At 37.8% G+C, this 26007-nt stretch overlaps 1 protein-coding gene and 1 long non-coding RNA gene across 3 annotated transcripts; one reads left to right on the top strand and one right to left on the bottom strand.

Moving 5' to 3' along the window:
* The first annotated feature begins 7574 nt into the window (after positions 1-7574).
* On the top strand, positions 7575-8180 carry LOC149115582 (uncharacterized). The gene is made up of 2 exons (XM_089285079.1): positions 7575-7713; positions 7807-8180. The coding sequence occupies exons 1-2, from the start codon at positions 7575-7577 to the stop codon at positions 7971-7973; spliced, it is 306 nt and encodes a 101-aa protein (XP_089141205.1). The 3' UTR covers positions 7974-8180.
* A 231-nt stretch (positions 8181-8411) lies between these two features.
* On the bottom strand, positions 8412-26007 carry LOC110051179 (uncharacterized). Of its 2 annotated transcripts, none has more exons than XR_002296920.2 (3): positions 25768-26007; positions 25585-25678; positions 8412-10218 (listed from the first exon to the last, which is right to left on the bottom strand). It is a non-coding gene; the product is annotated as an uncharacterized LOC110051179 (long non-coding RNA). The 2 variants fall into 2 exon arrangements; XR_002296921.2 differs by lacking the exon at positions 8412-10218 and adding an exon at positions 22174-24694.

Here is a 26007-nt window from a genome sequence, read left to right as displayed (position 1 = left end):
AGGTAGGCCAGTCATACTATTTTGACAAAAAAAGTTATCAGGCCTACCAGGCTTACCCTGGTTATGTTGCTAAGGGTGACTCGTGTTTCACTTTCTCAACAAAATGGTGAAAGTTAGCTCATCTAGGGTTACTGGGGGAGGGTTTTCTTGGTTACCTAAGACCAAATAAGGAGACTCACTGTCAGCAGCAATCATGTGATTATATATCGATTTCCAAACTTTGGTGACCTTGAGTTCCTGTTGCTGGATCTTATGTTTACAAAATTGGCATAGTTAATCAACAATTTAGGAATTTGAAGTTTGATTAATTTAAATTCCTAAACAATATTGCAACTTTTCTTTATATAAGGATCCAAAAATGCTTTATGCAGTGTTTGTTGTAGTTTGTTGGACACACTTCAGAAATTTTATTTCTCCTTTGTGCAGGTGAGGGTGCTGAAAAAATTTCTTTATGTGAAAATTTGAAGACCTCAATTCCATGTATTGATACTGGACATGAGCTATTAATGTTTTATAAATTATGATATTAGCTCCATGTCCATTACCACCTTGTATCTGCTTGGTCACGATTTAAAAGGCAGATGGGGTTGGATCGTTTACTTGTGAGAATTACATTTTCTAAGGTAAATACATATTGAGTTCCTAGTGCTAGATCTTATCAGGAAATTTATCTTTTAGTTTACATTTTCTGTTAAAAAGAGTTAGGGCAATGTAAAAACCAAAGAGGGAAGGGAGATGATATAAACATTTACTCCAATTTTTAACTGGTGAATATTAAGAGAGTCTCATTTGATCTTTTTAAACCTTAGGATACCATCCTCCAATACCTTTGCAAGACCATCCAAGCACACCATGTTTCTGGCAATACATGCAACCACCATGGAAAGCTATCTGTTTATTGTCATTGTACTGTCAATTAAACATCTCAAACCCAATCTTGGGTGTTTTTTGGTATTTGCTGAAAATGCTCATTTATCACTTGTACAATGCATTCTCTTGAGGCCAATAATAAACTCATCAATGGAAAAAGAAACAGGGAAGCTGGGATGGAAGGCACTGGAGAGATATTAGGTTTGGATTTCATCTTTACTACTACAACCTCTGTGACACTCTTCTCTAGAATATTTCTTAGTAGGTCAGTTTAAACGAAATGTAAAATAATTGTTAAAACTATCTTTATTTACATAAGATTTGTGATTAAAATTACAAGCATAAAGCAAAAAGAAAATAATTGATTATCATTTCAAACTTAGAGGCAGTAAAGTTATTAAAGTTTCTCAAAACAGATACCATTAGAAAACAAGGGGTTTGGTTCTCATAAGAGATCACCTGATATTGATCTTTCCAGCTTTGTCATGACCTTTCTCACTGAACTCTTTGTTTTGGCAACAAGTCATTTTGGGTTAACAAGTTTCTCCTGGATAAGTTGACTTATACTGCCAATGGCTAGCATAGGAAGTGTCCCTGTTCCTCTTTGCTTCACATGCTGTTAGGAACCAAATTCAGTATTTTTTTAGTTCTTTCCATATAAGGCACAATCTGCCTCAAGAAAACCATGGCATTCATCTCAACCAGGCATCTCCAGTGAAGTTAATGACCTAACTACGAAGAAGCAAACATTCCCAAGATGACATGACCAAGAGGATGCCATGTTTGATGACGTTGCTCAATCACTCCACGAGGTTGAGTGAATTGCACAACTGGTCTTGGAAACGTTTGCAAAGCAATGACCAGTTGAAAGCAAAAGTTAAGAAATATCATCACCCAGTCAACCATGGCAAGGTTATCATCCTTAAGGTCGACAAAGAAATTTGGAACAAACTCCCAAGAGGAGCATGAGGAAAAGATCATTAGTTTTCCCACTTTTCTGACAAACATGACCAAGGTTAGCCACATCGCTTTGAAATCAGAAAGCTACAGTTGATAGCACCTTTACCAAAAAGCTTAACTGTGGTAATGAAAACATCAAGCCACACCTTTCACACACTATGGTGACTTTTGGTCTGTAGACGTACCTGTAACAGAGCTCCACTTTGGTGATGAACTGCAGACCCATTTGACCCACATTCAAGCTACCAGCATGATCAGTGACACAACAAGCACCTCCAATCATTCCATGTGTACCTATTACAGTAACAGCTTCAGTCAGAATGATTCAAAACGACACAATGGGCCTTTTTTATCCCAAGACCAAGTTGGAAACAGGCCCAAGCCATTTTACCTTTGCACAGAACCTGCTAATTAACAACAGAGGAACTACAACCCTATGTTGCTGTATCACCAGAACTTCAGATAAGCAAACATAGCTCAAGGCTACCATATCTTGCAGAGTATTAAAAGCTAAAGGCCAGACATTTTCATGATGGTCAGATATGAATCAAAATTTTGTTGATCACAGGATCAGGTTATTTTTTTCAGGTCTCTTGTGTGCACTTAAGGGTGTATTTCTCTGGACATTATCCTGGAATTACGAGTACTCTTTTAAAGAGGGCATCCAATTCTGAACGTAATCATTTCCAAGCTTTTGGTCTGAAATCATAGTTGACATACTCGTGTATGCTGGCCTGGAATTGCCACAATAGAAAACCCATTGTCTCAACAAGTTTCTTGTAAATTTATGTTTTATTTGCTGTATTTTTTTGTTTCTTTTAACGTCATTTTGTTTTCAACACAAGAATATTTTAATCTAAAATCAAGAGTCAAGAAGTTAAATTCAATCAAAACAAAATATCTCAAGGAACAAAATAAAAACAACTAATTTTAAAACTGCAACTAATTTCACACAACCAAAATTTGTGGCAAAATAAATTTAAAAATTAATTTGAAAAACATAATTTGAAAACAAAAAAGGCATTGACAAAATTGTCCATGGTCTATCATCGTTCCCATAGTAAACAAAAACAAAATTGGTCATGGCCTATCACTGCCATAGCAGAAAAAGACACACATATGGCCAACCGTGACCATAGACCAAAATACTTTTCGAGGCACCTGTTTTCAAGATGGCGACTGCACGCATTTGAGACAACGAATGGAAGCAGGACGACAATCCACAAGAAACCTTAGCTCAATATTTGAAAGAAAATCTTAGATGCACTGAAATCTTAGACTTCTTGTCTAGGGATTTTGTTGAATATCCTTGGAGTCTTCAGTCTCTGGACAGATGACTTGAGTATTTCGACACGGCTTTGTAGTGCAAAATCCCACACAAATAGTGATGGAAAACTAGGGTTGAATACAAAAGCAGCAATCGCTGAAAACCATTTAAAAGAATCCAGGAAGAACCCAGCAAATACATCACTACACATAGTTTTTCCAGTCACTCAAGTAAATAGACATTGTAATTTTGGTCCCATTTTAGGCCCTGTTTAGCTCCATCAGATTTATGTTCCCTTTTTGGCTCTATTTATGCCGAGAATGAGGCTCAGGAATTTAGGTTTTAGTGAGGTTACTTTTGGTCCATTTTGAGCTGTAACTTTTTTAGGCCCAATTTTGGTTCATTGTGGCTCAATTTTTGTTGAAAACATTTTGCCTCATTCTACCTGATTTTCAGAGCTAATTTTTGTACGGGTACATCTGTTGACATTGAAACTAAACAAGAGGCTGTGCCAGCAAATGCAGTAAGCTTTGAACACTGTACTCTTTGGTATCACAGAGTTAGTTGTGTTTACCCTGATTCTGTAAAATAGATCATACTTCAGTTTCCTTGTCAACAGTTTATCTTAAAATGTATATTTATGTACTTTGTTCCTGTCTTGCATGACATGAACATTTGCATAAGTTACCTAGAATTAATGAATCAATAAATCAAAGTCAGTTTGCCACATATTCTAAGCTTTAAAATACCTTGTGTGACCAAGGTATCATTGTGGTTGCATGTAACAATGGCTGCAACACCACAAGTTGAGGTGCTTCAAAACGGGCATTTTGGGAGCAATAACCAAAGGGTTCACATTTTGATACTCTTATTAGCTCCAAAAAAGGGTTGGCAATAAAAGGCGGGGTGGGATGGGCAAACAGAACCTCAGTATGTTAATTTCCTGATCAACCTCATGGGATTATTCGACATTAGTTAACTCAGTTCATTTGCCACATGTCAGTAAATTATTATACTGGCTATAACACAAGCATTCAAGTTCTAGTTATTATTGTGAAACTGTGATTGCATGACTATTCAAGGGATGTTGTTATATTTGCCAGCTAGAATTTTGCTTTGTCAGAACTGGATAGGCTGATTTTGTAGGTCTTAATTGTTTGCAGTGAGTTGGTGAACTGTTTATACAGCCCATGTTATAGCTCGTCATCATAATCATCATCATCATCATCATCATCATCATCTAATCCTATTTCTCATTGAGGGGAGCATAGGACATCCACTACTGCCTTCCATTTCTGCAGGCTTGAACCACTCTTTCAGCCTCGCACCAACTCATTTTGATCTCCCTCATGTCTTTCTGGGTGTGTGCACCATGTAATTCTAGGCCTATTGTTATGGCTAACTAACATTATTATTCAAGTTCCAATTCCATGTTTTTGTTTTGCTTGCCAGTATGAGTGTTTAGTTAATTAAATAGGCACATTCTAGTGTTCTTGATTTAAGTTCATTTCACTGTTTGTACATCATATTTAATGGTCTGCATAAGAACTATACTAAAAAAGCGGATGTCATAGTATGGGTTTAAAACAGGAACCAAATTCATGTTTACTTTGAAATTTTCGTGCTATTACACAATAAACACAATAAACATTGAAGACATTAGAGCAGCCATGAATTTATAATGATCAGTTTTAGATGTTTTAGAAACAATTTGTATGTGGAGAAAATAGTTTTAAAAAGTCCTTCATGGAGCAAAACTTAATCTGTAATAAGAGGTCTGCTTTCTTTTCCATGAATCTTTATTACTGATGATTGAACACCATTTGTGTGGCCAGTAAGATTATCATGCCCAATTTCATGAATTCAGAAAGTTACTTCACTACAAAATTCAGCGTGCATAGCCATACATGACTACCGCTTTGTATTCAATCACATATTGGCTAACCCGAGATATTGCTGCTAGATATGTTTTCTCTGTGTGCTTAATTTTCTTTAGCAATTCAAAACTCATATTTTGATTTGCAATTTTCAATTGAGAAAGCGACACTAAGGAAGAACAAAGAACTGCCCAATCTAGCATGTTTAGTGTATGTACTTGATGGGCATCAAAGGCAAGGAAACATGAAAAAAAATTCATTTCAGCATGTTTCTAAACATTCCTAGCTGGACTTTCACAACTGCAATACCTAAAGTGCACAGGAAACAACATCTGAAACAAAAAACAACTTTCTTATGTAAATCCACTCCTTTACCATATGTATATTTTGAAGAAACCTCAAGAGGATGTATAGAGACAACCCTGCCTGTGCCAGGAAAATTCAACTGGTAGAGGACTTGCAAAAGGTTAATGATTGCCAATCCACTGCCCAGAAAATACACATTGTTCTGGCTACAACAAAGGTCTATGCCAACTGACTCCTCTGAGGGAAACACAGTCTGCTCCCCGACAATTATGAGGAAAAATCGTCAGATTTCATCGGTTCATCATTGATCGCCGTAAGGAACACAACTACCCACTGCACCTCACTGTGAACATGGATGAAATGACTGAACAATCAACCAAACAGGCGAGAACTGTGAAAATCCGCACCATGGGGAATGAGAAGAATCGAGTAACAGTTGTGTTGGCCTCCTGTGGAGACGGTTTCAAGGTAAAGCTGATGGTCATCTTTAAGCGAAAGATTGTACCAAAGATCAATAACAAGCACGGTGTTGCTGTCTCTGCCCAGGAGAAAGGATGGATGGATTTAGATCAAATGAAAATTTGGATCGAGAAAGTATGGCGTGCTCGGATCCTGGGGAGAAGACGGCTTGTTTATGATGCATTCGAAGCCCAAGTGACCGACAGCGTGAAATCATCATTCAAACATGAAAACACTGACCTTGCCGTAGTTCCTGCTGGATTAACTTCAATTCTTCAACCGCTTGATGTATCTTTACACAAGCCATTCAAAGATGGGGTTAGGAAGAAGTGGATGCAGTGGATGGCGGATGGTATACATGAGTTTACTGCAACAGGATGCCAAAAAAAACCCGCGGAAGAGCTGATCTGCTCTTGGATTTCCGAAGCATAGAATGCAATTCCACCTGAAATGGTCACTGCCTCTTTCTTGAAATGTGGCATCACGAATAATTTGGATGGAACAGAGGACCATATGGTTTATACTGCAGCTAAGGACACCAAAGAACTTGACAATTCATTCATCAGGGAACTATTTCAATCAGACTCTGAGTCAGATTTCAAAGGTTTCATCATTTGAAAGATGCAAAACTTGAAATGTTTGTGCTAGTGCTGTGAGTACCGGTACAAATACACTTGCAGGTTTCATAATGCTTAGGTCTTTTGTAAATAAGTTTAATTAATAGATCAAGAACTGTTGTACCTTAATGAATAATTCTAGATGTTATTGTAAATTCATTTCTTATTTTCCAGTTGTAGTTAATTTAATAAATATAAGTTTGCAAAGATAAACCTTTGGTTTTGTTTGTGATTTTTTTTTTTCAAGTTATGGACAAAAATCAGGGTGCGTATTATACATGGGCATGCATTAAACAAGGGTAAATACCGTATTTGCTTGTCAGCTTGGAGTTAACAGTGATGTGTTTCAAGAACCATCATCATCAAGAACACCAATAGAAAACTACACTTAGGTAAAAGAGTTGTTACTTGCCTGATTAGAGGCTTTGTAATATAATTATCAATTTGTTGTATCCATACTCAGTTGTTTATCCACTAAGTTTTAAGCAGAGATGTTTTAACTATGTGTGCTCAGATGTGGTGTGTTGATACATAAATAGGTCATTGTGATGCACAATGTCACACAATATAGCAACAATAACAGTTTTCTACAGTAGTTCACTTTTCTTCAACTGTGTAGTTACTGTACTGGCTATATTTTTTTTTAAATAATACACTATAGTTAGACAATAAGTTCTACTTTACTAGAATCCTTTTTGATCAACATTTCTGCATAAGTCCCTGGACCAAGAGCACTTTCAAACATCTTAAGATGAAAATCTGAGCTACCAAGGGTGCTATCATCCAGCATATATTTGGTTTTATATTCGCCTTTATCGCACAGCAGCCATCTTGGATTGACGTCATGTACTTTTGACACCAATGCGAGGCCACGCATGTAAAGTCAACTTCCGGCGATCGAGGAGACAAGGCGATTATCTGCAATCATGCCCAACGGAGATCACTGTTGCGTGCCGCAATGTAAAAATCGCACTAAAAATATTCCAAATCATACCTTTCACCAATTTCCAAGTGATGAAGCCATTCGAAAGCAGTGGGTTGTCAAAATACGGCGAGACGTGGGCAAAAGTGTCCAGGTAAGTTGGTTAGGTTATCCATGCCATTGTTGCGCACATGTATTTACATTAATTATTATGATCTGGTCCATCTACAGATAACAAACAGCACAAGAGTATGTTCTGTACACTTTAAGGAAGCGGATTTTCAGACAACTTTAACATGGAAGCGTGTTCTGGAGAAGCATGCAGTTCCGAGTATTTTTTGCTGGTCAAGATCACCCAGGAAAAGCGAGAACCACCGCGTGCACAAGTGGGATTGTTTGATGTAAGCGTGCCATCGTCCCCTGTCACTGTGACAGGTAAATATTGTTGTCGGTATTTCTTTAAACATTCCTTGGTTAAAATCGTAAAATAATCAGAAGTATTGTTATGTTTTTCATTTCAATCCATAGCATCAACTTTCAGCCAAGCTTCTGGTGAGGAAAGTTCTATGGAGGTCCAACCGGAACTGTCATCCTCTCCTGTTGCTGTAGACTTCCCCGAGCCAATATACACTGTCACTGTAACAGGTAAATATTGTTGTCGGTATGTCCACCAGATTGCAGTACCAAAACTCTGAAGAAATCAAAGTACTCGCTGACTCAGCCATGATGTTTCAACACGCGTGGCCTCGCTTTCATGTGAAAAATGGTGACGTTGCATCCAACATGGCGGACTGTGATTAAGGCGAATACCATATTCATAGATGGCTGCCACACAGAGCGCCCTGGATTGAGCCCTCACAAACGAGGCTGGGAAGGCCTCAGTGTCGTGAACAAAAAAGAAATCATACCATGGCATCATCCAGCTCTTCACTGAGAGAAAGTGATACAATTCTTACCAAGAATGACATTCCTGGGGCCTCTTTGGCTGAAATCCTTCATTTTCTCCAAAAAATGAAGAATTGAAGTTTTGGTTATGATGTTGCTGGGATTCGCTCAAATGTCACTAGACAAAAGTGTACCTTATGAAATGGTATGCATTGTTACTCTAGTATTAAAACACTTGTCGGTGAAAATTTTTGCTTAAGATAAAACTGTTATCTTTGTTTTTATTACAGGCCATGAATATAACAAGTGTGGTCTAGATAAAATGATAGTCCATCCAGATCTAAACAATATTTACACCAAAAGGATGACTAGGCTTTTAGTACTATCAGCAGAACATTCGCTTCAAGCTTTAACCCCAAATTATCCAAGCGATGCCTGGAAAAATTCACTGATAAGGATGCCTCCATTTATAAGCACAGAAATGAATCATCCTATTGAAAGTTCAGGAAAAAGAATTGGAAATGCTGGTCACCATTCCATACCAACAAGCTTGAGGAAAGCAAAGACATTTTTAAATGACAGGTATCTGAAAGATATTAACAATCAGTGATAAAAAATACTTCTTACTGAGGACAAAGTTTTACCACAGTTTTGGTTCTCATTGTGCATTGTTTCAGGCCAAGTTATGCATGCAAACTCTTCCAAGTGTGGGTTATTGCAACCGTGCTCTCGCTTTTAATGAATGGTTATAGCCTGCAGGTTAAGCTTGTTTTACACCCAGAGAACAGATGAAATGAACCAAGATGAGGACAAGTCACCTGATTTGGTCTGCACTTCTCTGCTTCAGAGGTGACATGTAAAAAAGGCCTGGGTGATAACATCTCCCCTCAACCACTCATGGAAGTGACTATATTAAAAACAAAGCTTGATGAGACAAAGAACTGGGAAATAGTCTCTGCTGTATGAACCTAGAATAAATCCTAGCCTTGACCTTCAGGCAGAAATGGAACTGAAGAAGCCTTCAAGCTATAAACACACAGATGGGTTTATCACTAATGACTAGAGAAAACTCCTCTCCAACCTTTGTCAAAACCAGATTGAGGCAAAGCCAGACTTGATCATTCTGTAGCTACCAACTTAAAAATAATGAGGCAAATTTGAAAGCCACCACTGACATTTCCTTGATATCTCACTTGAACAATTCCACAACAGAACTGTCTTACCCAAGATTTCCTTTATCTGCAAAGGATATATTTGTACTTTCTCATAACTTAAATGACACTGAAAAAAGACTTCTTCCGACACTGTACATTGATGAGAAATGCATAGTTTTGAATCTGCCACAAGGGACCAGCTGAATGGTAGAGCATAAAAACAGATTTACAGCCTCAAGATTTCAGTTAATATGTAAGAGGTAAAAAAAACCATGACAAGTTTGCAGCTGACCTAATTAGCCAAAGCAATTCTCTTCTAGGTATGTGGAACATGGATTGAAAATATGAACCAGTTGCGTGAAGGGAGTATAAAAAGTTTGCCCAAAAGAATACAGTAAAAGTCCTTGTGTGGTCTTGTTGTTTTCAAAGAAATGTTGATTCTCGCTGCCTCCCCTGATGCAAGGGTTGTTGATTTTGGTATCGAGTGCCACTTTTGACTTGCTGAGGTCGTGTGTCCAGAAAGTAAATAACATGTTGGTTTTTTACCATTTACAAAAGATCTCTGTAAATTCTGGTTGGTATGTAAATGAACATGACTTTTCGGTTTGTTCCACTGGAAAATTTCTGAAATAGAAAGAATTTCTAAAAAGGCAGTCCTGTTTTCCCATTGGAAACTTTCCCTATGGAAATTTGTGTTCCGTTTCCTGATTTCTCGTTGTTCTTACTCGTCCCAAGCCTTTCTCCATCGTTTTTGCAGCCAGGCTCCTCTCATACTCCTGCCAAACAAAATGGTTTCTGTAGGCAATTTGTCACAAACCAGCGTTCAGAATGTGTAGGATTGTTCTGATGCAGATTGTAGGAGTGCTCTGATGCAATGTGTCCACCAGAGTCATCTCAAATCCTAGAGTGATGGGAAGATACTGATGTAAGACTAATTGAATAACAACCTACACAGATAACAAGCACGTTTCAATGGAAATTTCTGAAGTTTTCTATGGAAAAATGGTAAACTCCTGTTACCCCTTTAGAGGCTTGCAAAGATTCTACATTCTCCTGTGCAGCTGTCAATACACATTGCAAGCTCAAAAAAGATCACACATTATGCAAATGTTCAACGCTAGATGAGCGTATCTAGAGCATCCTGCTGTGACTTCACTTCACTTCACAAAAAAAGAATTTCTGTTGAAAGGATCGAATTTGACCCTGTATACTGGGGTGAACTTAAATGAAAGCCTATTATTTCACACATTTTATAAAGCATGCATCATTAGCAGTGTACATGCTAGTGTCACTCCTTTTAAGTTAATTCACTCCTTTACAGTTAATTAGATGGTCAATGTATTTCTTCTAGGTTATAAAAGGTTATAAAATATGCTTCAAAGGAAGTGTAAATGTTAATTTTCTGTGGGCTAAATTTTCTGTTTTACTCATCTTTCCCAGTTACAGAATCAATCAATTTGTAAATACACATTACAGTCCATTGGATTAACTTTTTGTATGTCTCCCTTTTCTTTCATTTTTATACCCTTTATACAAGCGAGTTATTATAGTATCATCAACAGATTACATTTGCATCACACACTTGCAATAATTTTAAATTCATAAATATTTTATTAAATTGTTATAATTTCAGTTTTTAATCTAATTTATTCCTATAGACTGTAAGGTATGGGACTATCATGGAGAAAAACCAAAGGAAAAATACTTCAGCGCAGCCAGCGTCCAGAGAAAAAAAGGAAGAAAACTAATGGAAAATGACAGAAGTTGAGGTGATTAAGGTCGAAAGCAAGAGGGAACCCAAGTGTTTGGTAAGCAAAATTTTGCGAAAATCTAGAAACCATTCAGTCCAAGTTGACAAACAGCATTATCAGCAAGGAAAAATGCCAGATATGGGAGGAAAGAACCATAGACCTGAACGTGGTGGGTAAGACGAACTGCACAGAACAAGAGGTACTAGACAAAAGAAAAAATATCCAGTCTACTGCGAAGGAGGAATTTTCATCATTCAAGAGGGAGATCATGAAAACTGGTGGTAGACCAAAACCAAAGCCACCCTTGCAGTCAAGCAAGCAAATAATTGAGATATTAGGAGATACACCTGTTTTTGCTGGCTGGCAGGGCTTCGAGAGTGGCAATGACTAACAAGCTGATAAGCAACTGTATGCAAATTTTCATTGTTGTTATTTGAAATTTATGGCCTGGCAGAGATAAAAATCATAAGAAGGAACTTTTATCGGACAAAAGAAGCGAAATACTCCCACAATGGGAGAATTTGAAGTTTGAATCTGTTGCTTGGAAGAAACAAACTCAAATTCTGTTGCAGCCAAATATCAGAAGCACTGAAAATACCAACTTTCCCACCACAACAGACTAGACCTTACATACAAAGGTTGCTTGTGCAGCACAACCTACCAGGACACCTATTCAGCATTTCTTATAGTTGCAGAGGCTGCATGCACAATGCCCCTCAACTATAATATTGTTGGCTTGAAAGGGATGAAAGTGCTATTAACCCTTTAACTTGCAATCATACATCATCATCATCAGCATCATCATCAGCAGCAGCAGCATCATCATTGTCATCATCATAAAATCTTTCTTTATCCTGACAAAAAACCGATTAGCTGAACCTAAGGGAGCAGCTGGTATAAAACAGGCGATCAGGAATATAAAATATATACAATATATACATATGTGTATGATGGGACCCCCAAGGGGTAATGGCCCTCTAGAGTACTGCCATTATGTCCCTACATACATACATACATACATAAACTTTATTTGAGTGTCAGAGTATTTAGCTAAAGATAACTAATTGGGGACACTAACATACATACAAATATAAAATATGAAATACTAATATTATATAAAATATATAGATAGTTAATAATTAAATATAGGTATGTTTTATAGGTCTAATTGGTTAAAAAATAAGTTCAAGATTACTTAAATTGGTTGTATTATTATTATGTTGAGCAAGCATAGCAGCTGCATCTTCCGTCCAACACATCTGTCAGGTTAATGGCCTGAACTGCTTTTTTAAATTCATGAAGGCTTGTTTCAGTGAGATTACATGAGTAAGACGTGTTCTAGTTTTGAAGTTGATTTAAGTGATTTCTTACACCACATTTCCCACAATTTCTGCATAGACGTTGCTGTTTGATATCTTTCAACTGATGAAGAATGTCACTAGGAATAAATACTATTCTTGTCAATGGATATTCACAAGGAGCAATATCTTCACTTTGTTTAGTTTCCTTCAAAGGTTTGTCTTCAAAATCAGAAGTTATTTCAGGCCATAATGGTGATTTTGGTGCAGCACCTTAGAGCACCAAAAAATGACACATTCAGTTCTTTCAGAAATACATATTCATCTTTATAAAACACTCAAAACCTTGCAGTATGGCCATCATCACCACACAAGTTGCACAGGCCTGGTCAGCATGGTGTTCATGTGAAACTTCCTTGGTAAGTTTGTCCAAATGGAGGGCCACTTGACACCAGGGTTTTCCAAAAGGTACTTCTGTACAATATTTACCCTAGGACCAAATGATCCTAAAAACCATCATTTCCATTCACTTTTTAGCCATTTTGTCATAACTTCACATGTAGTTTACATGTTGTCACCATATTTGGAAGTGAAAGGAAGAGTCCAACTTTTGGAAAAAAAATTGACACCAATATATATCAAATTAAGATGTCACAGTCAGGTGATGTCATGCTATCATTTCACTTAAAAGTTTTTAAATTTTCTAGTTTTAGTTCTCTTTTCGAAAGAGGTATTTAAATATTACTAATGAATTTTAAGCAACAGATCTACATAGTAGGTAAGGAGCAATTTTTCAACAACTACAACCATGGACAAATTGTGTTGGAAAATGCCAAAAACATAAATTCATAACCGTAATACTTAGAGAATAAGTGCCAGCACCCCCATTTCCCCTTCCAATGTTGGAAAATGGTAAAATGAAAACTTGTGTTAGATGAAAGTGTTTTGTCAACATTGCACAGGGGTGGGGAGGGGCAAAATGCATATAAAATGAATTTTTCCAACCTTGTGACCAAGGTTGTAGATCAGTGATTGAATCCATACTGAGCCAATGAAAATTTGGTATCCAAGTTCACTGTCCAACTTCCCATCCCTCCAGAATTTACTATTCCCCGTATAAATGTTTTCTATGACCCCACATTGAAAAGAATTCTTGTCCTCACAAAAGGAGAATTTGAAGGGAATTACAGTGGCACTTCTTGAACCACGCCACCTACAAATTACCTACCAGGTGATCAAAAGGTAAACTGAGAAAAATGGAATGGAATCTTCTTCAAGAAAGCAAGGGTCTATTTGACATGAATACTATCAACCCTCTGTGCTATATTTACTTTACAGATTCAGTCCTCGACTGTGAATTATCATAATTATAAGTTTCACTCAAAAAACTTAGCTTAAAACTCATTTGGCACCACCTAGAATGAAACCATTGAAGAGCAAACAAAATTAAGGATCAAAAGTAACCAATCAATGACAGCAAAGTCTATTGAGAGCTCTGCTACACTTCCATTGTGTTTCCAATTTTATTACAGAAATATTACAAAATGAGATGGTATGGAAAGCAGAGGCTAAGCCCTTTTAAGGTAAGCCCCAACATCCAATGAAATTCATCCCACTTCAGACATCCTGTGACACTTACAGCACAGTTTCTGGCCAAGAACAATCATTGACTGGAACATTCTTCCATTTGATAACTTGTTGATAAACTCCTCCACAAAACTTAAGGCCACCATCTCTGACCACTTTCATTTGTCGTAATTTTGTTACTTAATTTTGTTTATTTTATCTTGCATTCATCAGTCGTGTCACTTGACAAGAATACAAGAATGCAATTGTGTCAATCAATGGCTTGTCCATCAGGGACTAGAGAAGCTTGTAGCTGTTTTTAAAGGTATTTTCTCTCAATTTTAGATATTTCTTCATTACTTGTAAGCATATAAATATAAGCAACAAGGTGAACTATATTTTGTTTATCACAAAACAATCACAAGAGTCCAGTAGCAGTGCACCCCCTGTAAAAGTGTAATGTGTGTGTGATGGACCTGAGGAGAAAAGAAGGTTAGACAATTATGTACTACACCTGTTTTTGAGTCATCTGATCTGATATGGAAACTTAGAAAACATGTTTAGTAAACTGGATAATATTTGTCATCGTGGTTTGCTAATCATTGCTAGGTTCATGATTGCCTGTGATCAGTGTGCTAGTTGGTTCCATGGCAGTTGCATGGGAATAAATGAATATGTGGCAGCATTGATGGAAATGGAAAACATCCCCTTTGAGTGCCCTGAATGCTGGAAGCCAGGTATTCTTGAAAAATGCCAGTGATTCGTTTTATCGTTTTGTGATGGGAAGGTTTCCATTTTACTCAATAGTATAAAACGAAAGTTTCGACAATACCATACTGCAAATACAACCTTCAACTGAATCACTATTAAGAGTGCACAGTTTTTTCAACTGAGGCTCAGAGTAAGACTTCATCTATTAATAGACTGTAATTTATAGGAATTAAGGAGTGTCAAATTCCAGCAAAATGGTTTTCTCTTGTACCCTCGTTCAGGCTATTTCCTTATCCTGTTGCCCATGCAACTAGAAAGGGACCAGGATGCAAAGATTGCGGCGAAGGGTGTTCTGGACACTACATAACGGATCCACCAAAGTACTTGGCTCTTTATTCCCAAGGTAAGGCAGTTACATTGCCACCTCCTAGTCGGATTCTTCAGGAATACAACAAGAAGAATGAGACGTTCCTGGAGGCCAATATTGAGAACCTGGCTAGTAAATGTCTCCTCCCCCGACGAGGTTAGGCTTTGGCTTCAACATCTTCAGCAAGTAGCCAAAAACAGGAGGGAGGGCACTGAAAAAGCCAAAGCTTTCCGACGAGGGAAAGCAATAGGTGCATTAACCTGCGTGGCGAGCATTACGTAGTGTTTATTTTTTTACGCAAGAGAAAACAGGGAGTGTTCACAAAGCAAAAAGCAGAAAACTGTTCCTTCACGCAGAAACGACAGAACATCGTAACTAGACTACGAGTAGTCCCTCTTTCACTCAGTCCGTCATGTGTTATGCGAAGGAAAACTGCAATAAGAAAATGGCCGCACGATCTTCTGGGGGCAAGAAGCGCATGTCTCGCTCCAAGGATTTCACACAGCCATTTTTTTTCTTGCAGTTTTCTTCCACATCATGCACGATGGACTAAGCGGAATAGGGACTACTTGTAGTCTACATTGTGACAGGCCATTACAAAGTAGTGTTCCCGTATGAAAACCAGACGAAAACTTGCGCATATAGTCAGAAATAAGTTTTTTCGCCTCATCAAGAGTCACAAATCAAAAGTTTTGGTGTCTTACAAGTCGGTTTTATATCCAGGTTTCATTTTAACATCATTTATATGAACTAATAAAATTAGACTAAAATTTTTACAGCATGCCAATGAAACCCTTAAGAGTCAGTGTCAGTAAAAATCAGATATGATCATCAAAATCCCAGACACAGCCAAAAACTTGATTTCCCTCATACTTTCTATATTGATAGACCCTTGTACCAAAGTAAACAAAAAAAGGTTAGTTTGTTATAATATTCAATTTTTTGGGAGTAATTAAATAAAAACCATTGAGTCCAGATCAAGCCAAATTTCCATATTTGACCTCTTGAAATTCTGTCATGTCCACAGCTTGTCAGCATAAGTCAAAAATTATCTGTGAATTTTCCTTTGCGATAACATTATAGTTTGGGCCTTGAACGATTCATTGATGACAAGAAAATGAGATATTCTCTAGTTATAAATATTTTATGAATTTTTCTCGAAGACACCTTGCGGATGTTTTTTAATAGCTCTGTGGTACCCTAAAACAACAGCCGAAAACGCTTGTTAGTACGCAAGGAAAAACCCAATAACTATATTGCAGATACAGTTCAAGGATAGATGTTCACAAAGATGCTTGCAATTTTTCGGGATACCTTTTAGTTTTGCAGTAACCCTTGTTTGAACTTTGCTTATTTTCGAGATTTGCTGCAGCCACAAGAAACAATTGATCGCATGTCGAAAAGTACATTAGAAATTTAAAAAATGATAAGCTAAATTGAGACTTGGTTTCTGTCTGTTTGTTAATAAATGGTAGTTCGTCGGTGAATTTGCAAAGTAATAGAAAACTCAAAATATGATAGCTTTCATTGATCAGCATGATGTTTTAACTATATGCAAATTTTGCTTTGAAGCCTTTTTCATTCTCAGAAATATAACGTCCTTTGTTTGACTAACAATGCTTCACATAAAGAAACTCATGGGAATGCATAACAAAGAGACATATACACGCTCATAAGTGCATGTATATACCCGCATATGTGCGCGTATTGACATACGCGTATACGCAAAATACGCTTGTATAATACACGTATGCGTAGTTCGCATATATCTGAGCTGCACTGTATATTTTTAAAAGCAGGATATGTCCAAGTCTTATTAACCCATTGACGCCTGAATGAAATTACCCACGACCCACCCCTAATTCCCTGGCGTTTTTTGGAATATTTCTGAGCGAGCGAAAGCACAAAAATAAACCATATGCGCAGTAACCACAGACACAGGATCAGGTTTCAAGACATCGTTTATTTAAAGTTGAATAAATGAAGGGTCAAAATATTAAAATATATTAGCGAACAGAACTCAACCTAATGTGTAAAACTGATGAGAAAACAAGAAATTATGTTATTTCTTTACCGCGCGACAAAATGTCCCACAGAAGCTGAGAAAATTGACTTTGCGAAAATGAGTCAATTATTGACTTTGGAGGACAAAAACAAAACCAAATACAACAGAATTGAATTTCTTGTACTATAACGGCTAACATTTGAGAAAACAACGAAAAATAAAAGCGAAGAACTCATGTAAAAATCAATCTGAAAACAAGAAACCAAGTAATTTCTTCGCCGCGCGACGAAAATATTACGGCCCTGCGAAAGAAAGATGAAAGTCGTAAATCAAAAAGACGACAAAAACAAGCGAATTATTTTGAGATCAGTCGTATTTCAACTGTGTTAAATCAGTGGCCATTTAGTTCTTTTCTCAGCGGTTCTGTAGTAGCTGAATAAGACTCCAAAAAATATTTGAACGAAGCGAATAAACTAAATGAACAAAGTGCCTAGAGGTTGCCGTAAATTAAATATGCAGAAATCCAGCATGCAAGTTACTGTTCACTTTTAAAACCTAAAATTCCCAAATACAGGGAACCAAATGAAAGAGATGCAAAAGGAAGTTCAATAACAATAAATTTTCATTCAAGCTGAGATGAAGAAACCTATTTAAAAGCAAAAAATTATTCAAAATTTCACAGACGTGCTTCGCTGCATGACCACATGTTCAAATTATTCTTCACGCTCACGCGAAAGCTTGAGTTTTTACCGACCGCTTTTGCAAAAGTTGAAAAAAAGTTCCAAAAAGTTCCAAAAGTTGAATTCAACTTTGAAGTAATAATGTACATTACCATTTTTGTTTCTGAAATCCGAAAAGCCGCTTTAAACCTGTGATCTGTCGTCAAAACTTACTTGAAAGCACTTCGATCTTCATGTTTTCTCGGCAGTTGTAGGAAGAAAAACTTCTTCACCAGAAAGTTTTGAGGACTCTGTATTCCTTGATCCTCCATTCTGAGGCCACCTGAACATTGATTTGTATTTTTCCTTTCTATTTTAAAGCCCAAAGCAGTAATTTATCCGTGTTAGGAATGAAAACAAGACCTTGGAAGTTTTTTTTAGATTTGGACCGCAACGCGCCATGTTACCTGCACTTTTCGAGCGCGCGATTTTAAGAAGAAAAAGCGTCTTTCTAGGACCCCTAAAGTCCTCTGAAAATATGCTCAGAAAGTCCATTCTGATTGGTTTATTTGTCCTCAAGAACAATAGAACAAAAGGGGAACCAAAGAATCTTCAGAGAGGGTAGGAAAGGCAATTGTCCCCATGAGCTTTTTTTCGGGCGGTTAAAGGCAGCACAGGGAAATGGAGGAGTTTTTCGCATGGGCGGTTACGGGCGGCACAGGCGTCAATGGGTTAATTTAGTCATGTCTGCAACGTTTATCTGAAAGTATTCGTATGCTAGATTACTACTCTAGTAGCAGCATTTTTGTCTGATCTGCTTGCGTGACACTATGAAACGCAAATATATGAGCTACAAATTTCCTTTGAGAACGTTTTCAGAAAATTCTTCCTTAATATTGCGCAATTAAAACAATAAAACTTTGTCAAACATGGCTTGTACCACCTCACGTTTGGTTGGGTGAGTATGTGGACCTGATCCAAGACAGTCCATGATAAAAGATTCAATCTTGTTTGGAACTGCCACTTGTATTTTCCAGTATCTTGCAACAAGAACTCATGGAATATCGACATGACACAAATACTGCTGAAGTTTAGGGACATGGAACCGAGGTTGATCCTATTTTAACGAGGCATGCTTGTTTCCAAACACCAAAAAAAAAAACATCCAGGAGATGACCATATGTCCCCTGGGCCATGAACACTTGGAAAATGGCTAGCGAAAGTTGATAAGACCATATGGTGTTCCTGAGGAACACAGGGGGTAGGGGGTATTCCCAGAAGAATTGGGTGGGGGTGTGCGGCCCACTCTCCAAAAACTTTACCAAACTCTGCCATTTTCCCTATCCTATTTTTGACCTGACAAAAATATTCGATACCCTTTCAAGGCCTGAACCTTAAATCAATACCCTGTTTCAGATCTGCCCTGTAATTTGTTTCCCAGTTCAGACTGATCATTGTTTAAGGTTCTTGAAGGGCGTTTGTTAACAGTCTTATCGAAAATGACAAAATAGTAAAATAATACACAATGCAAAATTAGAGTGCAAAAATCATACCCTACTTAAGACCAAAATGGCCAAAAATGATACTCTATTTACAACCAAAACCCCCGAAAAACCATACCCTTTGGGGCTGCACATACCTATATGGCCCATAAAAGGCCCACCCCCATGTAGATATAACTTGGAACACTCATGAAAAGTGTGGTTCATTTTCGAGAAAGCGGATAAGACAGGAGCACTTGCAAATGTTCCTTTTTTATGTGATTTGCTTTTTTTATAGAAACGATAGTACTCATACTACTTACTAGTACATCTCAATTTAACTGGTTCAGTATACTATTCAAATGTTATTCAAATATTATTCAAATGTTATTAGCATCAAGGAGTCAAGCTACACTTTATTATCAGTTTATAACACTACTGACTTTACGTGACCTCTCTCGTCAGATCAGGAGCCAAAGAATGCCCAAAAAATGGCCATAAAATTGACATTAACCCATTGACATCCATTGCGCCCTCATGCACCCAGAAATATAATCCCTCCAAAATTCCAATGCACCCTCATGCGCCCTGTCAGACATGGCACACTTTGATTGGCCGTAGCTAAGAAACTACACTCCCCTGAGAATTGAAATGCAGTGAAACGTGACAAGAATAAATTAGCTTTCATTTGAGACCAAACTCGCGAGAATACGTTTCTTCAACCTTTTCATCAACAGTGAGTTCCTTGATGAAATCGTCTGGCACAGCACTGCCTATGCCCGTTCAAAGGGCGATGCAACGTTCGTAACCAATCGAGCGGAAATTTCAGCATATCTTGGCCTCAATATTTAGATTGGAATCCATGAACTTCCACAGCTGGCAATGTACTGGGATTGCGATCAATTTATTGGAGTCCAGGGCTTTAAAAAAACAATCCCCAAGCAGCGTTTTACAACTCTGGGAAAGTACTTCCATCTTGCCAACCCAAACACCGAGGACCGAGCAGATCTGCTTTGCAAAGATCGCCCGCTAGTTACTCTGTTAGAACAGAAGTCTTCTGAAGCCTACACACCTGGCAAAAACATCACCGTGGACAAGGGGCTTGTGAAGTTCAACGGTAGGCTGTCTTTCAAGCAGTACACGCCCATGAAGCCAGATAAATTCAGGATCAAAGTTTGGCTACTCGCAGATGCCGACACGTATTATGTTCCTCGCTTCCAAGTCTACTTGGGCAAGAACAAACAAACAGTGACTTGCTTAGACGAAAAGGTTTAGGCTATTATGTTGTTTGGACTCTTGGTGAGCCCTACTTAGACAACAACAGACATTTTTTCTTTGATAATTTCTTTACTTTGGTGGATTTGATGCGAGACTTGCAATCGCGAAACACATGTGCTTGCAGTACCGTGCACCAAAACAGGAAAGACTTCCCTGGAGACCTCAAGCAGATGAAACTCGTTGCCGGGGAAGTAAGAACCCGTCAAAGTGGAAATTTGGTCGCAACAATGTGGAGAGATAAACGTGTTGTCTCTTTACTGTCGACAAATGCGCCTCCTGAGCCTGAAATACACACAGTGCAGCAGGTTGTTCAGGGATGGAGAAAGCAAGTTGTGCCCGCTGAATCAATGAAAAAACCCGATGTCGTTGTTGTGTACAAATCTGGGATGAATGGGGTCGATGTCAATGACCAATACAGAAGTTATTATCCACCTGGAACAACTTCTCGAAAGTGGTGGAAATACCTGTTCTGGTTCTTTCTCATTTGTCTATGGTAAACGGTTTTATCCTTGAAAAACTAGCTGGCAAAAAGAAGCGACGCCAGTTAGACTTTCGTCGCAAACTCGCCAAGCTTCTTATCGCCGGATACAATGGATACAAACAACCCTCAAACTCTGGAAAGCGTGCTGTCTCCACCTTTACAACAGAAAAAAATTTGCGAGGACACTTTCTGGGAAAATTAGAAGGCCGGAAAAGAGCTTGTGCCATGTGTGCGAAGGCTGGGAGAAAGCGTAAGGAAGGCCAAGACTGCACCTTCGAAACATCCTACGCATGTGAACAATGTGGTGTTCCTTTGTGTCACGGGGTGAAAGGTCTTGCTTTGCTGAATCGAACTAAAGAGGCAGAACGTTTCCTTTATTGTATAATTATATCCTTGCTATTTTTATTACAGTGCAGTCTCTTCATGAAAATGATTGCATGCTCGCTGCATAGCGCTTCACTTGTTGACCATTGTTTGCAGATGAACACGACAGATTTACTTCATTGTTCAGTTACATTTATTGCTTATAATCAAAACAACTGAATGAATTTGCACTGCCAATGTATTCTTGATTCATTGTGGAACTAGAATTGAAGCATTATATCAAGTTTGTTGGTCTTGACTCGCAAATGAATGTTTGTGAAGTTGCGTCTTATGACGTATCATGATGTCAGCAATGGTGGGCAAATTCAAAATTGAATCGCACTCAAAAGCTAAAGATTTATTTCTTCTTGGAGAGATGACCCATTCCAAATTCAACTAGGATTTCATAACAGCCTTTTTTATGCAAAATCCTGATTAAATGAGGGTAAAAACTGTGTTGTTCTATTTTAAATTTCTCTGAAAGCTGATGGGCACTGCACATAACTCTGCAAAGGATGCCATACCAAATGCATTTGCCAATTTTCATATTTTTTTTCAGAAAGCATCTTGCACATCTGTACGATAAAAGTTGATTTAGTAAATCTTTATTATATAAACAGTATTTCTGTGAATTTTCACAGCAGAAGGACAAAGGGAAGTCATTAAAATCTTGAAATACTGGTGTGTGAGCTCACTCAAGTTGCCATTTTGTCTGGATTTTGAGGGGGTGGTCTGGGCTCAGGGTCTTGGATGCCAGTGGGTTAAAGTGCAAGCTTTTATGGTACACTGTAATAATCAGAGAATTAGTGGGTTCAGATGGAAAAGAAATGGCGAGTTATTTTTGTTTAAATTCAAACTGCCGAAAACAAAAACAATTACTTTTTCATTACGTGATATTTTTGTTGCTTGTCGAGATATAAGTAGCCTACCTGAGCAAGTCAAGCAAAAGTCCAGCAAAAAGCAAATTCTTGAGACTATAACATTCAACTTTAAAAACTCACTATGTTTAAGAAAAGAACAGTTGGGTTCTTTGTGGGCAATTAACATTTGTGGTCTTTTTGAACCCTACTTCTCCTAACATTAGAAGAGTGCAGTCACGCTTCAATGATGCGTGTTATTCAATTACATGACAGAGAGGAGTTGATCGAAACGCGTTGAATTACATCCTTGATTATGGCAATGTATCAGATGTTGTTCTCTCTGCCAACACCAAAAGTGTTCCAATAGGAAACACCATCAACATGAGGTCGACTTACTCAGCAAAGGTCGCTTTTGAAAAGGAGAAAGCACAATTTAGCAGGAAACAAACAAAGAAAGATGTCATGGCGAGCTAAACATGTCAAGACCAAGTCAGGAGGTGAGTCATAGCATATTTTGTTCACGTTTCTCGACACGTTTCTGTTGGGTGTAATTCCATATTTTGTCCTGATGCATATTCAACTTATTCTGCTGATTTTGCTTCACTTGACAATACAGAGGAGTTTCACATCAGAAACTCTTAACTGGAAACATGTATGCATGGGCGACAATCTTTGAAGTGTTATACGTAATTTGCATATTTCAAAATGGCGGATATTGAAAGTTGGCTTATTTCAGGAATCACTCGCTGTACAAATACAAGGGATCCCAAGGAAATTAAACAGCAAAAAAGTTGAAGCCATCCTTGAACATGTCTCAGGAGATTTCCTGGTCAGATTCATTACATACCACAGGCATTTTTGGCACATTTCTTTGAAGTACCAACGAATTCATTTCAGAGCAACTGTACATGCACTTGAAAAAAAAATCATATTTTATTTGTAAGGTAAGGTTACGAGTTGGTTTTGCTGCCATTCGATTGCAGAAACATCAGACGAATAGGATTGGTGTGAAACTGATTGAAAACTTGCGATGAGCTCGCTTGGCAAGGCCACGAATTATGACAATTTTGAAGGTTTTGTTCAAGAAAATACTGTAAACCGCTTCAAGTTGATTTCTCACAAACAAGTGAGAATTTCAACAAACAAATATCCTGCCAATGGACAGAGTATGAGCGAAACTGAATTTGAGCTGTGTCTGCAATTTCTTTGATCCTTACTGACATTTACTCTTAATGCATTCATGACTAAAATCAGACATCGGGGAATATTCAGTAGTAGGGCTTTAGTATTATGCATTTTTGCTTATTTTTATACCGTTGTTGTTGTTGTTATTGTTGTTGTTGTTAACAGGATTGTCGTTATTCTAGTCGAAATATGCAAAACAAATGGTTTTTATAAAACACAATATTTAATGTCACGCTATCCTCTAGCAAACTGTTAAAAACAAAATATAAAGAAATAAATATAATAAGAATCAACTAACATGTACTGTTGTCCTTGAAGTCTTATTGTTGCATTAAAATACTGAACAGTAGAACGTTTTATTCACTGATTAATAAAACTAGTGAGACAATCTCAGATAGTGCGGAGTATAATTTACGGCTCTGATACAGTAGTCACATAGGTCCTCACCCATGCCGTTCTCTCCCTCGGAAGTCTACTAATATGAACAGAATATGAGCGGACAGAAACTTGATAAGACATAATCTTAGCAGTGTGTGTTTCATGTTTGTTTTTTCTTTCAAGGCCCAAAAATAACTTACAATTATTGTTTGTCAAGACGGTTTTGAAAGTCATTGCAGCGAATGTGACAATTGTACTTTTCACGCCAATGTTTGTAACTTGATACTTTTGTTTTCCTCACCAACGTGTGCCACAAGGTACCTTTGTTTCCACGAAAATATAAGAAAGATGTGTATTTTTTTTACTCACTGCTGGAGATAACTGGAAAATAAAAGTTAAATATGTGCTGAAAAGTCAAAGAGGAACGATTTTGTTTTATTCAAAATGCAAATTTTCATTTCACGGATAAACAACAACTAATCTAATTATCAAATTGTCATGTCGAGTCACGGAAGAGTGCGTGCTTATTCTGTTGCCAGCCAAGTTGGTGTAAACAATAAAACCACATCAAACTAATACACAATGCTATCGAGTAATAGCATTGAGGAGCATTTCAAGGAGAAGTATTGAAGGTAGAGATCTTTAATTGACAGAAATTATATCCCACATAGGTGAGCAAGTCACCTCATCGACTGATGAAATTAATTGGTTTCAGTAAGTACCATGGAGTCTGTGGCAATAATAATGAAGTTTCTTTTGACACAAATGTATTCGTTTTACATGTAACTAATGCGTGAAAGTTTCGGCTGAATGTAAACTTTGTGCTCTCTTTCGTAGAAGAGGAAACAAACAAGCTGCTAAGGAGAAGCAGTATGTTCGCATCCCGTATTTCAACCCTGGCAAACACAGAATACTTATGAAACAGCAGACAACATTTCTTGAATCGAGCTAGGAAGGTTCCAGAAGATACGCAGTCACAGTAGTGTTCTTTGCACTAAAAAAGGAGAACTGATGTTACTTGAAATATAACTGCTATCCCCAGCCAAACGAGAGTGTGATATCACTCATTTACAAAAAATAAAAAAGAAGCATGCATCTGAACTGGAGAACGGAGTATATCACACTAGCAATGCCAGAACGCATGCTTCTTACATGTAATGTTCTACCACAAGGGATAACACTCCACGTTCGTGGGTAGTCCCGTATGAAATGTATCTTTCATCTAACATATAGTCGACTTTGACGCAAACTAATCTGCGCATGCGTTTGGGACAAATTGCTTTTGTTCTTAAGAAAATGGCACCACAAGGATAGCATGAGATTTGCAAAACCATATATATATATATTAAACATTTTATTAAAGAAAGCAATGCAAATATGACAGTAAATATGACCCCACCCAACTCCCCTTCCTGCAAGGATAACTGATTGATTGAAATTAATTAATTAAACAAACATTAAAGTTTACACCATATGGCATTAGTGCCTTAGCAAACATCAGCCCCCTAAACCATCCCAATAGTGCACCCTGCACTAAAAACTGCAGAGGTGTTGGAAGGCAACAATCCCGGGGGCGGGGCATTTGCCCTCTTTCTTCGTCCCCACCTTGGGGCATTTAGACAGCTTATGTGTCCGCACCTCAGGAAATTTGCCCATTTTTGGAAAAAAATGCTAATTCCCGGGGTTAGCCCGAGAGGGGGGATGGGCACTGCTGAAATTGATGCATAATCAATACACTCTGCTCACGAACTCTGGTAGGTAACCACAAACTTTTTTCAAGGAGTTTTCCAAGATAACGTGTTACAAAAGCAGTTATTACTAGAAAAATAAAGCCGATGGGGATAATGAACCATGCACCAAGTCACTCTCGAGCTGCATTCTTACCTCGCAGAAAGTGGTTTTCCTCGGCTTGGTCAGCTGTTGTTGTCTTTCCAGTATTCGCATGTATACCGTTGATCTCGAGGACTAGACACATTTTCTGTCGATAAGAGTGCAAGTCAAATAGAACAAATAAGCTCTTAACAGTTTCGAATACTCTGTTAATAAGTTTAACTTGTTACGTTTTACCTGGGAATACTCGGCCACCGTGTCACATGGTCGCTTTGACGTTCGATGTCCCAGGGTCACAAAAAATACATGAGCTTTACTTGTCTTCCGGATATTCACATTGTTAGGCTTTCACGCGTTTCAGGAAAAGCTTTTTACGGACAACTGAAACATAGTAATTGCATCTCCAACGCCAACCAGAATCACAAACAGAACCTCAAACCCTCCGCAAGACGCTTCACGCATGCAATGCAACAGCTG

The sequence above is a fragment of the Orbicella faveolata genome, unplaced genomic scaffold (assembly GCF_042242905.1).
Source record: "Orbicella faveolata isolate gen_17 unplaced genomic scaffold, um_ofav_v1 contig_13, whole genome shotgun sequence".
Lineage (NCBI taxonomy): Eukaryota > Metazoa > Cnidaria > Anthozoa > Scleractinia > Merulinidae > Orbicella > Orbicella faveolata.
Note: the sequence above shows the minus strand (reverse complement) of the source record. Positions and strands in the feature narration are given on the sequence as shown.

What these genes read in the sequence shown, in the direction of transcription:
- LOC149115582 (XM_089285079.1), top strand. Translation starts at nt 7,575, where the DNA reads ATGGAAGCGTGTTCTGGAGAAGCATGCAGTTCCGAGTATTTTTTGCTG. An exon ending in GTCCCCTGTCACTGTGACAG is followed by an intron (nt 7,714 to 7,806) that starts GTAAATATTGTT and finishes TTCAATCCATAG; the next exon opens with CATCAACTTTCAGCCAAGCT.